Source organism: Chelon labrosus (genome assembly GCF_963514085.1).
Source record: "Chelon labrosus genome assembly, chromosome: 6".
Taxonomy (NCBI): Eukaryota; Metazoa; Chordata; class Actinopteri; order Mugiliformes; family Mugilidae; genus Chelon; species Chelon labrosus.
This window is the reverse complement of record NC_140342.1, coordinates 9,251,839-9,265,949: the sequence shown is the minus strand read 5'-3', so window position 1 is coordinate 9,265,949 and position 14,111 is coordinate 9,251,839. Positions and strand designations below refer to the sequence as shown.

Here is a 14,111-nt window from a genome sequence, read left to right as displayed (position 1 = left end):
TATAGCCTCTTGTTATCCTCCAACAGGGAAAGACAAAGGGCTGTGTACCAGTATGCTAAAAGATTACCATTCTGATGACATCTCCTCGTCCACTTAACACCCACGTCAGGTCAGCTGTTCTTAATTTGGTTGACAACGCCAATTTGGCCTCCATCTAGGAGTCTGGGTGCACTGAGGGGTAAATATTGACCCTTGTTTGTAAGCACGGTTCACAGTTTGAGTGTGCAAAATAGCCTATTTGTGTTCTTGAGATGTTTGGGTCATCGTATTATGGAGGGTGTATGTCACCCTCTCGTAGGGAGAGAGACGACCTAATAGACACCTGCACACATAATGGCAAGTGGTGTTGGTTATCATTTCACGATTGGCTGAACTCATTTAAATGAAACTGAAAGAAAATGCAATAAAATGACTATTAAAGTAAAAAATTAGTTCCACAGGGATTTGTAGATTTGTGTCCTAAAGACTGAGACATTTCCCCCTTTTTTATGAATAAGGTATTTTAATGAAGAAATTGGTGATAACACACATACAACTTGATGTGAAATTATTTCAGATGGAAAAGCGTCTTCTTGAATTCTTGCCCCAGGCACCGAGACTCAGATGACCCCTGCTCTTTGTCCGGAGGACCCTGCCCTGCCCTCCCCTCCTCCCTCCCCACTGGCCGGTCTAAACTCTGTGGGAAACCCCCCAGTGCTTTGTGTTGTTTTGGACATTGTGTGTCTCACCAGATAATGTCCCCTCCCCTCTGTCCCTTTCCTCTTCCATGTGAGGAGCTGCTGTGCGGAGCATGGTTTCCGGCGCTATATGCCCACTAAGCGGGATAGGGAGATGAGATGTGACCATGGGGGTCGGGAGCAGCTTTTCATCCCGCCTCACAGGACAGCACTCAGACACTGCTGATGTAAGTTTGCTGGGCAGTGAGAGTAATTGGCAGTGATGGATGATGACAGGTGCCGGATTTGGTGCTGAAGATAACTCTATTATCCTCTTAAATTTTACTTATGTCATGTTTTCCAACACGCCATGATATGTTTAATTTCCAGAATTGCAGAGGTATATGTTTTACAATAGCTTTGGATCATGTGATGTGACGTAACCTGAGGAGATTTATCATGCCACTTACTCTCTCCTCAGCTCAGTGTTTTGGTTTGCAAAACTGCAACTTACTTAACTGTTTCTTTTATCACGCTGACACTGATTTATTCCCTTGACATCAGCTTTTTTACGAGAAAATCTCTGATAACCCCTTAGTGGTGGCATCAGTGCTGTTTTGGTTTAAGAAACTAAATGTACTAATAATGTTTGGGTGTAAATACAAGACTGACATTTTGTTGCGCTATAAAGTTGCTATGCTAACAAGCTAGCAAAGAAATTACACAACAAACAGGCAACACTCACGTTCCTTTTCAGTTTGTGTGTCTGTTGACCTGATAAAACTAATTCCCACATTCAGTCTTCTTTCAGCCTTTTATAAGAAAACTGAGCGCAACTGATGAACTCCAAAATCTGCTATCTGGTTTTGCAATATGACCTGCAGCTAAAAGGGCTGAGAATTTATCAAAATCTGAACGATGAATCCAAAACGGTGATAAATGCTGTGCATAAAAATGTCATCTGTTTTTAACATAAAGAGATTTAAATAGACTTTTAGAGGTATTTTACATGATTAAAACTGCTGTGACAAAACAAATGCAGATTAAGAGGTGCTGACGGTGAAATTCAGTTATTCTGATGTAAGAATTAGAAACGTTAGAATTCAAATGTATTTGCAGTGATTGAGACCAATGTGGTCTTTGAAAAGTACAGTGAAAAAATTGTGTGACGTCACTATATTAGAGGAAACTATGTTATGAAGATCAGAAGAGGATCTTTATCATTTAAGTCAATAATTTTAGGGTCAACTTATTGACTCTTCTAACTGTAATAAATTATTCATTTGAATGTTTGCTGACACACATTAAACAACTTCCACACGTCTTGTTGCTCATTAGCCAACATCCCTGCACTTTAAATGTTAAATGTCCGGCTTGCAGCATAGTTTTAGTCAAGGGAGGATTATCTCATCCCTCCAAACTCCCGCCGCTTTTTGTCCCGTGAATTGTGATGTCATTCACCTCGAAACGAGGACCCAATTGACCCGCCGACATTTGACCCTTATTAACCATGGGTTAGGGTGCTGTATTCAAGGTGTAGCCATCTGTGAGCCTTGTTGTGTCGCGGCTTCCCTCCTCCCTCCCTCTTTATCATCCCTCTCGGCATTCAGAGGCAGTGGGGTGATCAGAGGAGGACCGCTTGGCCTCGAGCAACTTTTAAAGCCCTGACATGACAGGATGGTTCACCCTCATAATCATGGAGGCACTGGTGACCATGTAACCAAGTATGTATTTACTACTAATAATATTTTTCTGTGTAAAATATTAAAATATATAATATATATAGAACTTTTTTTAATGTAATACATATGAGTCCAATATTTACTTTGACTAAATTAAGTTAAATAACTGAGGTTCAGGAACATGGCCACGCCTCAAACACCCAATTACCCACAACTGCCTATATAGGCGCATCTAACCTCTCCTCGCCCGTTTGACTCAGTTCTCAAACCCCTCCACCCCAACCCTCTCTGTTGTCTCTTTTCCTTTACAATATCTTTGCAGGAACCAGGGGGTCAAGGAGCCGACGCCTTCAGAGATATGCCCCCACCCTGAAACTCTCTCCCTGGGTTCCTACGTCCAGTCTTCCAAGAATCACCATCAGTCATTATTCTCTTTCCCATCCCCTCGACCCCTCTCTCATCCCTTCCCCTCGACACTTCCGTTCGATCTCCTATCTTTTCCTCCTCTTTAACCTGGTCAAATAAACTTCTTTGAATATCAATAGGCGTGGTCGTGTTAGTGAACTGATAGCTAACATTGCCTATCTACTATATGCAGCTAGTGGACAGTGGGCCTGTATTTTTCGCTGTGTCATGACACACAATCTAATGTGTAAAGTCATATTAATCATAGCAAACATGATGAGTTCGTTTGCATTTTCCTGGTAGTACTAAAATGTTTCTGTTTAAATACATCTATAAGACTGGATGTTTACCTGTAATGGAGTTTGTACAATACATACACACTCCCACTACCTTCAGCATGGACAGACCTTTTTTGTTGTTCTCCAATTCCAACTTGAGAAACATTCAAAGAAGCAAATATTTTATTTCACTTTTTATTTTCTTTTTTAATGCGAGGCTGTTCAGAAACTGCATGTTCGAACGTTTGCCGTTTGATGCGCCTGAAGACGATTGAACGCTCCCAGGTGACAAGAAGAGAGATTAAGTTGTTAGTTGATGATAAACACGTTACTCATTGTTCCTTTAAAAAAACGAGTTGAACTTTGAACCTTTAAAAAAAAAGGTTCATCCACCCCTCTTATCACTGAGCAGCATTTATGTATACTGGTTATCAGCTAGAGGTTTGTTTACAGTGTTGACTCCGACAGTCAGAACATATAAAGTGACACAGAACAAAGTCTTTTATAAGCTACTGAATAATTGTTGTCTCGTTGTTACACTGAGTGTGTTCAGCCTCATTTTTCAAAATGTGCTCCTTAATACTGCCGTCCTCCTCCTCAAACTGTACCCTCACTGTCAGCGGAGCACATTTATCCACTTTACACTTGATGATGGCGGTGTCGTTGGAGGCTTGAAGGCTGCAGATGCTGAGATCCCGCGTCTCGTCTTTGGACATCTGACACACCAGCTGGTTCCTGTCGATGGAGGTGACCATCCGCTTTCTTAGAAAGTCAGGGCTCTCACACAGCACCCTGTCCAGCATCTCTATGTCTTGGCTGTTTCTCAGCATCCAGTCATGCAGGTACCACATCTGACAGTCACATTTCCAGGGGTTTCCGTGCAGCCTGATGGTGAGCTGGATTACAAAAGGATCTAAAAGGAGCGGCGGGAGAGTTTCCAGCTGGTTTTCAGACAGGTAGAGCTGCTGAAGGAAAGCCTGATCCTTGAACAGTTGGGGGTCCAGTTTGGTCAAGTTGTTCCTGTGGAGGTAGATTGACTTGATGATAAACAGACCATTAAAGATCCTTTCAGGTAATAAGGTGAGCTGGTTTTCAGACAGATCGACACTCTCGAGGTTTGTAACATTTAGAAAAATGTCTTCAGGAAGCATGGAGAGTTGGTTAGAGGACAAGTTGATGTCAGTAAGTGAGGCCAGACTGCTTAGAGAGGACAACTCAGACAGTCTGTTGCCTTTTAAATTCAGCTCAGTCAGGTTTGATGGTTCGAATCCAAACACCTTTTCGCTGAACGTTGTCAGAAGGTTTCCACGGAGGTTCAGCACCTTGAGGCTGGGTAACATAGAGAAGACGTCGTCATCAAGTCGTGCTATCTGGTTCCACTCCATGTGAAGCTCTGTCAGCTGAGACATGTTGTGGAACGTGTCAGATGTGAGATTGCTAATAAGGTTGTTGTTCAGTTTCAGGATCTCCAGCCCAGACAGACCAGAAAAAGTTTCATTTGTCACTTCTGTAAGCTTATTTTGAGACAAGTCGAGGACGCGCAGCTTGTGAAGGTGCACGAAAAGAAATGCGGGCAGATCAGAGATGACGTTGCCCTTCATTTGCAGAGTTTGTAGCTGTGTCAAGAAGTCAAACATACCCGGAAGCACTGTCTTGAAACTGTTGTAGTTGAGCAGCAGTTTAATCAAGTTTCTCTGCTTTGCAAACGTCTCCAGAAATAAATGCTCCAGCCATGGGTTCCCGCTGATCTCCAGTTCCTGCAGCTCAGTCAGACGCTCAAATGCCAAAGAGTGAATACTTCTCAGTTCATTATTTAGGAAGACGAGCTTAGTGAGCTGTGGGCTCTCCTCTAAAGTATGAGAGAACAGGTACGACACAGATGATGTCATTATGATAAGCTCCTCGACCTGCGTGGACATATTGCTAGGTAAAGTCATTATCCGTTCAGCACACAGCACCTGGACTGGAGTGAAACACTGACATTTGTACGGACAAGACGTGGAAGACTCAGAGTTGCCTTTGTGACATAGAAGCAGGAGGAGAGTCAGGCCCAGGATCCTGTCCATTTTCTACTGTACAAATATAAAGAAAACATGTATAAACCAACAGAGGAACCCGAGGTGCATATGGCAGGATACATTTACTTACAACATCATGTTTCAAATTTAAACAAACGACATGTAATAACATACCTTTGTATTGTAGGGATCCTCTAGCAGTGAAATAAACGTCGGCACGGGTCTACAAGCCAGCCGACGCAAAGCGCAAATGACAACAAGCCTGAATTAGGCAAGACAAAACCTTTGCTCGATGGTCAACTCCTGCAATGGTTTCATTTGCTCACAACACAGAGAGATAAGTAGACCTTCCCGTTATTCAGTGAATAAGCAGGCAAAGATTATGTCAGTTTTATATTTCATAGTTAATACACAATATACAAAAGTATTTTTGTTTCTTTTTCATGTTCAGGTAATGTCTGTTAGAGCAGAGTCACTGTTTACCAAAAGAAAACAAACAGTTCCTGTGTGCTTTTGTGGAAAACACTGGATTACTAAATACTATACTTCTGGTTGATCTGATAACTTATTTACAGAGCAAATTATTATTGTTATTTGGCTTTAAATGTTCTTCAGATATACAGAAACATCATAAAGTTTTGTTGTCTGAATGGGTGCTGCTAACATTATTCTGTATTCTAGAGGCTTGAGAGAGAGGTGTCCATCCATTGCAGGACACCTTTACATCCACAAGGTGTCATCCTGCTCCTCCTGACCTCCACCCGAGGTGATGGAATTCCTGGATCCTCCCTGTCCTCCAGGGGTTTCTTACATGATGCACAGGTAGTCTCACCTTAGTTTGGGAACAGAGCCACAACCCAAATCCACCAGGATCCAACACCCAGCAGGTTTTTGAGCATCACATCTCATAGCTTCTTACACATTTACCGTTTTCTCAGGTTTTTGGAGTTAAACGATGGCAAACGGTGGAATACAGCTTCTTGGATTAACGCTAGCCTTCCTCGGCTTCATTGGGACGATAGCATGCACAGTTATGGTGGAGTGGAAAGCTTCGTCTTACGCAGGAGACAACATCATCACAGCCCAGGCGATGTATGAGGGGCTGTGGAAGAGCTGTGTGTCACAGAGCACTGGTCAAATTCAGTGTAAAGTGTATGATTCACTCCTCCAACTACCAGGTAAAGTTTCACTAATAATGTTTTATTTCATAAGACTAACAGAGATATCAAAAATTGACCATCTTACACCATCACAGACAGAATGTTATTAGCACCTTAATTATACTGCGGACAAAATCAAAGTGCTTCTTCTACAAGAAGGAGGCTGTGGTAAATAAGTCATCACGGGCCAATAAAGGGGAAAACTGTATAAATTCAATTATAGAATTTGTTCAAAAGTGAATTTATCAAATTCCTCATGCTAAATTTTCAAGAATAACTCCTTTTTATTCAATGAAACAGGACAGAGATTAACTCTCTGGCTGTATGAACCCTTCAAGATATTTAGAAGAATGCTCTTTTCTTCTCTAAGACCTCTTGCATGCAGAGACATGTTACTCAAATACCTGCAGCTGTCTGATCAAAGAGAAACCCATTCAGACGGAAGAGAAATTATACCCAGCTTCACGCTGTTCCTAATGTTGCGCTTCAGTCACTCAAAAGTAAATACTCCTTTACTACAAGCACGTTTTAATCAGATTAAATGAATCCTTGAAGGAATCTCTCAGGTATGTCACTTGGATGTGACTCATCCTGTCTGCCTTTACACCTGTTTTATGTCCATTGTAAACACGAAGACTTGCAGTGAAATAAATAAATGCACACTAAAAGAATTATTTGGAAACATATTGCTTATTCATTGCTTTCTACTAGCTGTCATTTTTCAGGATTACATCTTAACAAGCATTTTTTTCCTAGATAGGAAAAAGCCAAAACGTAAATGTTGCATTAGAATGCATAGAAGAAAAACAAGTCAGTCAAACCACCCATCCACAAACTAATAAATCAAAAAGCCATGGTGGTATTGAATGCAACTTCTCTAATCAGTTGGTTATATCACTTCTGTGTCTCCAGGGATCGTTCAGGGTACCCGAGGGCTGATGTTGGCCGCCATCTTGCTGTGCTTTATTTCCATAATGGTGGCAATGGTGGGCATGAAGTGCACAACCTGCATGGCAGAGCAACCGGAGCAGAAAGACAAAGTGGCTCTGAGCGGAGGAGTTATCTTCATTATTGCTGGTGGGAGTCAGCTCAGTTCAGACACACGCACGCACACACTGATCCTCATCTAGCATTTAGAGATATTTACTTTGTTGTCTGTTTTGCAACAACTCTTGAACGTGATTTGGCTTGTAGTGAATGTTTTCGTCTTCGTAAAGAAAATGCAAGAAAGGTGACTCACATCTGCACATCTAAACCTGTAAAAGTAAACAGCATTTTTCTGCTCACCATCTTTCTCAGGTCTGCTAGCTCTGGTGGGGACGTCCTGGTATGGACACAGAATAGCTCAGGACTTCTACAACCCATTCACTCCAACTAATTCCAGGTGAGGTCTTCCTCCTCTGTCATTAAGTCCGAAACCCACAGAGCTCATCAGGTTTTCCTGTGTGTGTCAGGGCTCGGGGCCTTTTATCATTCTCCTGTAAGTTATTTAGCATTACGCTACAAAAGAAAGGATAGTTTGACAAAGTACAGTCTGTTTACCCCTCTCTTTATGCCAAGCAGGGTTAACTTATTCGTAATCATTAGTAATGCTAGTGTATTTCTGGTCACAGGTATGAATTTGGAAGTGCTCTGTACGTTGGATGGGCATCTGCCTGCCTCGTCCTCATAGGAGGAGGCTTCCTCTGCTGCAACTGTTCCAGCAAGAGCTCAGGGAAGAGTCCACGTTACCCGCCATCCTCTGCAGGGCAGTCGGGCAGAGACTACGTGTAGGAAGACACTTACCAAACCATCTTGCCTCCGCTCGTGGAAGACTGCTGATTTTGCTGGGGCATATTTTAGATTTCTTCAGTGTTTTTTCAGCATGTTTATTTGCAGGCGTTACAGATGTACATTGCATACAACATACTGGCGTATACAAGAGCCAGCACACGAAAAAAAACAAAAAACTAATTCAGGGTGTTACAGCAGAGACGTACTTGGCGCCAAAGCTTCACATTTCAACCACGAAACATTAAAGGCGACAGTAAGTTACAAGTGTAATGTTACATGACAATTAAAAGACGCTGTTTATTTTCATTACTCTGCTTTGATTGTAATCTGCCATTGTTCTTTTGTGTCTTGTAAAATAAAATCCTTGTTACTTTTCTATGAAGGGCTGATTTTGTAGTGTCTAATGTCTGGCTTTGTTTGACCTGTGATAGGATCATGTCTGATGAGACCAAATCCTTTCAAACCATAGTTACATGAACTGGGAACAGATGACTGTACATGCAAGAAGAAGTCATACAGGTGAAGAATAGCACAAGTGAACTGAGAAAGGGATTATATATGTTTATATAATTGAGATTATCCTACAGGGTCAATATATTTTATATTATATTTTAATGTAAATGTTTAAAGCACAGACATTTTGACAAGGCTATACTGTGAGTCAAGCAGTCATGAGGTCATGACCAGTTTATCTGAAGACAATTTAGACCCATTCAAAGCTCCTCCTTAACCATTTTACATTTCTTTAAACATTTAATCTCTGAAAAGGAAGACTACAGGAATTGTCAGGTGTTAAAGTTTCTTCATTTTTGAAAACAAATGAAAAGTGTAAATAGAAACAAAGAGTAGGAGACATTTCAAAAGAGCAGAGAACACACAGAAGTAAGCACAGCCGAAATGTGTTGCCCCAGGACACAATGTTCACTTTGAGACCGGGGAGCAGCTCGTAGCAGGAATTCCTTAACCACCTGCTCTTGTCTCAACATGTCTGTTCACAGAAGAAGTGCGCTCATGTCCAAGACTTCATGGAAACTAAGTTCTGCACAATATTCTCCTTGCCTACATCTATCACGCACTCATCAAGCTATGTGCCTCTACAGAAATACTGAGAATCTCATCTTCCATCCCACCACCCCATTCGAAGACATAGTGATCTCACCTACTGTAAAACAAACAAGGAAGATGAATTGTTCCACAGCGGTTCTGCGGAGGAGGGTGCCACCAGCTGTTAACTCTTGGATCTTTTGAGCTGTCCCTGATAAGGACAACAACAGCAACAGAAGAACTGAGACAAATAATGTTGGAGGTTCAAATCTTACTCCTTATTTAATTACACAAGGTAAACAGATGGTGACGGCATTGCTCAACATAATGCAGCCATTTGAAATGGATTTGAAGTGCTGATCTAAAACACATCATAGGAATGTTTCCTCATCAGATTATTCCAGCTGAAAGGTTTACAGAGGGCTGAAAAGGTGCCACTTTTACAAATGTAAAGTGAAGAAAATACAGAGAATATAAAGTATTTGATTCTTTCCTCTGATCTTCAAAACTACATTTTTGACTTTATTGCAGTAGAGATATGCTTTCATAGGAATTAAAGTGAAAGAAAGAGACAAGAGCCCCCGTCTGAAATCAAACCAGTTTTGTTTTGATTACACAGTCAGCGTCTCAAAGGCGTGGACATATCAGGATATTTTCTTTAAAATGCAGTGCTTTAATTCATGTTGGGACTGGGCCTTTCTGTGTGGAGTTTGCATGTTCTCCGGCTTCCTCCCACCGTCCAAAGACATGCTTGTTAGGTTAATTGGTGATTCTAAATTGGCCGTAGGTGTGAATGTGAGTGTGAATGGTTGTCTGTCTCTCTGTGTTAGCCCTGCGATAGACTGGAGACCTGTCCAGGGTGTACCCCACCTCTCGCCCGATGACAGCTGGGATAGGCTCCAGCAGACCCCGCGACCCTTCACAGGAACAAGCGGTTACAGAAGATGAATGAATGAATGAATAATTCATGTTGGTTAGAATAACTCCACACACGTCTTCACGTTTTACATGAGCTCTACTAGAAATGAATGATCAAGACATTTTCTATAAGTTCAGACCTGCTTTACATCTTAGCTGTATTATAGAGGAACATTGTGCAATCACATAAGCAACAAGCACCTGTTGTATGGTTCCCTCTAAATTTCTAAAAAAAGTATGTTTCAAATGAGCTCCCAGGCTCCCAAGAGATGCATTATGACAGTCATGACATACCGAGGTTAGATCTCCCTGTTTTTGTTTTGTTGGTCGAATGGAGCCTTGTCGTGTCTTTTTAGTTGGATTTTGGGGAATTTGGCCAACTCTGCAGAAGTTTTCACACTAATATGAGTCGACAAATGTTTTCAGGAAGTATAACCAAATCTTCAAGACCACTTGTTCTAATCAAGAACAAACAGTGTCACCGCAAAGTCCAGCTTCCTGAATTGTAGGGGACAAAAACGCAAGAAGAGAAAGTGCACTGAAGGTAAAGGTCCTGTTTAGTTTCTCTAGTTTCTAGTAGTGAAACTGTGCACTTTCACAATACATGTATCGGGGACATTATGACACTCTGAAGATAAAATGAAAGTTGTACTATTTACTGTAAAATATACCATTCATGCAAGAAACCATGTGAAAACTCTGGGTTAGAGGTGGTGTGTGACCACTAGAGGGAAACAGAGGCCATGTTTAGGATTACTTTTTACTGCCACTACCAGTAACTCTATAACAAGAAATACCAGTAAGATAGGCAGCACATAAGAACTTAAAGGGATATCTACAATGATATAATTTTAAAAAATTAAAAAACGTTCACAGTCAGTATCAGTTTCACCTGCCAGAAAGAAATCACACTGTGAGAGGTGACACGTGTTAATGAGATTAAGAGGTTATTTAATTAATTCTGAGATGGTTAAATCGTGAAGTAACTCACTCAACCATGTCACATTACACCATCTAACACACAAAAAAAAATTAGCGCAGAGTGGAAATGTATTATTTGATTAAACTGCAATAAAGAAACACTGAAATCTAAATGTGTAATTAAGGAGTAGTGGGACTAAAAACTGGAATACAAATTCGATATAAGAACATGTCAACATGGTTTGAATTTCCGTAATGAAGATTCACTAAAAGCACCCAGACAAACACCGGGGGACGACTCCTCCACCTCTCACTAACAACTCCTACTATAATGAGGTTTTCTTAATTAGTCATCTCCTGAACTCACTCACTCTAACACCTTCACTGTTAAGCTCCTTTAAACCTTATTTCTCTTATTACTCACATATTTGTTTAGCATTCGTTTGCATTTTTTTTCATGATGCTGTTGATCACTGTATCGTGCTTTAATGCATTACATTTTCTGTTGTTCTGCAAACTAAATCTCCTGTTGCTCTGTTGTAGGTCAGTCTGAGGAAGGAAGTCAGAGCTTCTTAGATATAAATGTTTGGGGTTCTCGCAGAAGAAGGCCAAAGGTCAACAAACAACGAGCCGCAGCGACCAGTAACATACACTGAGATTTGACCTGTGCAGTTTATCTCCAGACAGCTCCAGACAATCCTATTCCCCCAAAGTTACCATATGGACAGCTGCTCCGTGCAGAATGCACTAAAGGTTTAAAAGTTTTCTATTTCATCTGCATTTCTGCAAATAACCCCTGAAATATGAGGATGTCCCGCAATAAAACACATTTAGAATGACATTTTAATGACTTTTGCATTACAACTCAGCATTTAGATTAATGAAGAGGGCTTCCCCCCTCTTTAGCTCAGTATTAGAATTGGAGCTGATCCAAACTCCTACTCAAACTGCTGTAATCAGCAGAGTGCAGCTGCCAGATATCACATAGGAATCGATGAGTGAGCACAGAAACAAAATGGAAACTAAACTGCTGTTAAACTCATTTATGTCTGTGGCGTCTTGAATATGACCAACGATCTTGAGAGCACAGATAAAGATTAATTCGTCAGCCGACCTTCACTGTCTGTTCGCAAATCTGATCTTAATCAGAGTTGTTTGTTAAATTTGGGAAGATTTTTACAGATTGTACCGGGCTATACATTCAAATCTGTTATTAAGTACACCAAAACAGCTCTACCCTCACATGCCAGTTCATTAGGTACACTAGTGAACACAGTGTAGTGAGAATTCACTCCAATTTAACAGTCCTGCACATAGTCCTCCTTCATGATCGTTGAAGCAACCACCTTTCTGATTCAACTGGATGATCATGTTGAAGGATGTAGTTTGTGATGCTGTTAAACTGCATGGAAGTCTTTCTGTTATTTAGCCTAGCCTACTGACTAAAATGGGGTTGTCAAAATAATAGAAACATGTGTTGGTACAATTCAGTTCAATAACTTTCATGAAGATAACTTTTAATGCAGGACTGTCATATTAGAATGCATTCATATTTTACAAGTGTACCTAATGAACTGGTGAGTGACTGTTGCACTGTGCTTGTTGAAAATATCCCAAAGCATTGCTGAAGAGGGTTACCATGGCTTCTCGGAGACCTCGCAGCATTATCTGGTTTGCACAGGCGCATAAAAATGAGAAATGCTGCCATAAAGTGAAACACTGAAACTAAATGTTGTAGATTTTCTTGAAAAGGTGACATATGTCTGTTCTGTCGCTTTCTTCTATTGCTGTCCATCAAATGATGCATTTACCTCTGCCTTTAACGCCCATAAGTGACTAATGAGGATCAGCATCGGTGTATATATAACTACACTTCTCCTAAAATACAATGAGCGTGCTACCTTTAAATAAACACGTGTCAAACTGATACCTTTTCTAAAAGGTTTGCGTGCTTTAACAAGCTAAGCAAGTACCATTGTGTCATTTTCCAACAATGAACAGCATCTAAATAAAACAATGTAACATGACAGGAAATACTTTTTGTTGTGCAAGGTCACGCACATTTTTCTGATATTCTACTAACCTTTAGTTGAAGTGATTTTTTTTTTTTGACTGCTGCTATCCCCACGTGAGATCTGAAACTGTTGCCTACGACTGGTTATTAAATCCAGGTGTTTATTTTAACTTTTTTTTTAGGTAGCCCTACCAACTAAGGTGCTCCTTCACCGCACTTGAACCTCTCAGTGTGGGGTCAGAGAAACATGTTAACCCTGGGCAGAGATCCTATAATGGAAGCTGTAGCTCACAGATCAAAATAACCTGATCTGTTAATCCACTCTGTACTCGCTTGCTCCCTGCGACACTACATGTGCAGCCAGCCTGTAACTTACAGATCTGCAGAACCAGGCAATGAGATTATTAGAGTTTAAGACAATCAGACAAAATCTGACTAAACGCAGTGGAGTCATTGTTTTGCAGTTTTGATGCAATGTCTGTGCTTTCATAAATTTACCTTATTATCAGCTTTCCTCTGTCTGGTATAATCCGTGGGGCTCAGCTTCAGGGGTCCCACTGCAGGGTATGGTAGACAGAAAGGAAAAAACAACCTGCCTGCTGTCTCCCTTGTTAGGATGATAATTACTGTACTTAAGAATATTTTCTGTTAAATGGGAGTCCTCTGTGGTGGCTCAGTGCAAAAGGGACAGGAGTTACTGGTCTGGATTTTTACATTTGGCACCTCTGAAGAATTAAAGTAATTGAGAAGATGGACACACACACACACACACACACACAGTGCACACAGGGACAAAAATACACTCATTTGCAGGCCAGATGATCCTTGAAGCTTAACTAATGAGCTCAGCTTGACTTGGAGATTTTTCATTCTGCTTGCCAGGGAGTCTAAATCTTTAATGTGTGTCCTCGTGGTTGCAGCCACGCTTTAGTGTGTAGATGTGCGCGTGTGTGTGAACTGCTCGACATGTGCTCGAGTGTGTCATATCGACTTAATTAACTCTTTGTGACTCGCTGCTTGTGACTCGCAGTGCGGCGACTCTCTCTTCACTATCACTTCTTCCGGCGCTGCTGACCCCCACCAACACCTGGATTGCGTTCTGTGCGCAGCAAATGAGCGTCTCCATGGGAACAGGGTCTCCTCTGGCAGGATTAAACATTAACATTAATTTCTTCATCCTCTGCACCACATGGACGCCAGGAGGAGAATGTTTTTAAGTGACACATGAGACGTTGTTGCCTG

General features: G+C 41.2%; 2 protein-coding genes across 2 annotated transcripts; one reads left to right on the top strand and one right to left on the bottom strand.

Annotated features, from left to right (window-relative positions):
- Positions 1-3,530: 3,530 nt before the first annotated feature.
- LOC311489875 (uncharacterized protein) lies at positions 3,531-5,592 on the bottom strand (the record flags this gene model as incomplete). The annotated part of the gene is made up of 1 exon (XM_084547186.1): positions 3,531-5,592. The coding sequence occupies exon 1, from the start codon at positions 5,085-5,087 to the stop codon at positions 3,531-3,533; it is 1,557 nt and encodes a 518-aa protein (XP_084403312.1). The 5' UTR covers positions 5,088-5,592.
- Positions 5,593-5,853: 261 nt separating this feature from the next.
- cldn1 (claudin 1) lies at positions 5,854-8,350 on the top strand. The gene is made up of 4 exons (XM_084545957.1): positions 5,854-6,217; positions 7,112-7,276; positions 7,499-7,583; positions 7,813-8,350. The coding sequence occupies exons 1-4, from the start codon at positions 5,995-5,997 to the stop codon at positions 7,970-7,972; spliced, it is 633 nt and encodes a 210-aa protein (XP_084402083.1). The 5' UTR covers positions 5,854-5,994; the 3' UTR covers positions 7,973-8,350.
- Positions 8,351-14,111: the final 5,761 nt, after the last annotated feature.

Coding starts and splice junctions, on each gene's coding strand:
- cldn1 (XM_084545957.1), top strand. CDS start 5,995: ATGGCAAACGGTGGAATACAGCTTCTTGGATTAACGCTAGCCTTCCTC. Junction 6,218..7,111: donor TTCACTCCTCCAACTACCAG/GTAAAGTTTCAC, acceptor CTGTGTCTCCAG/GGATCGTTCAGGGTACCCGA. Junction 7,584..7,812: donor TTCACTCCAACTAATTCCAG/GTGAGGTCTTCC, acceptor TTCTGGTCACAG/GTATGAATTTGGAAGTGCTC.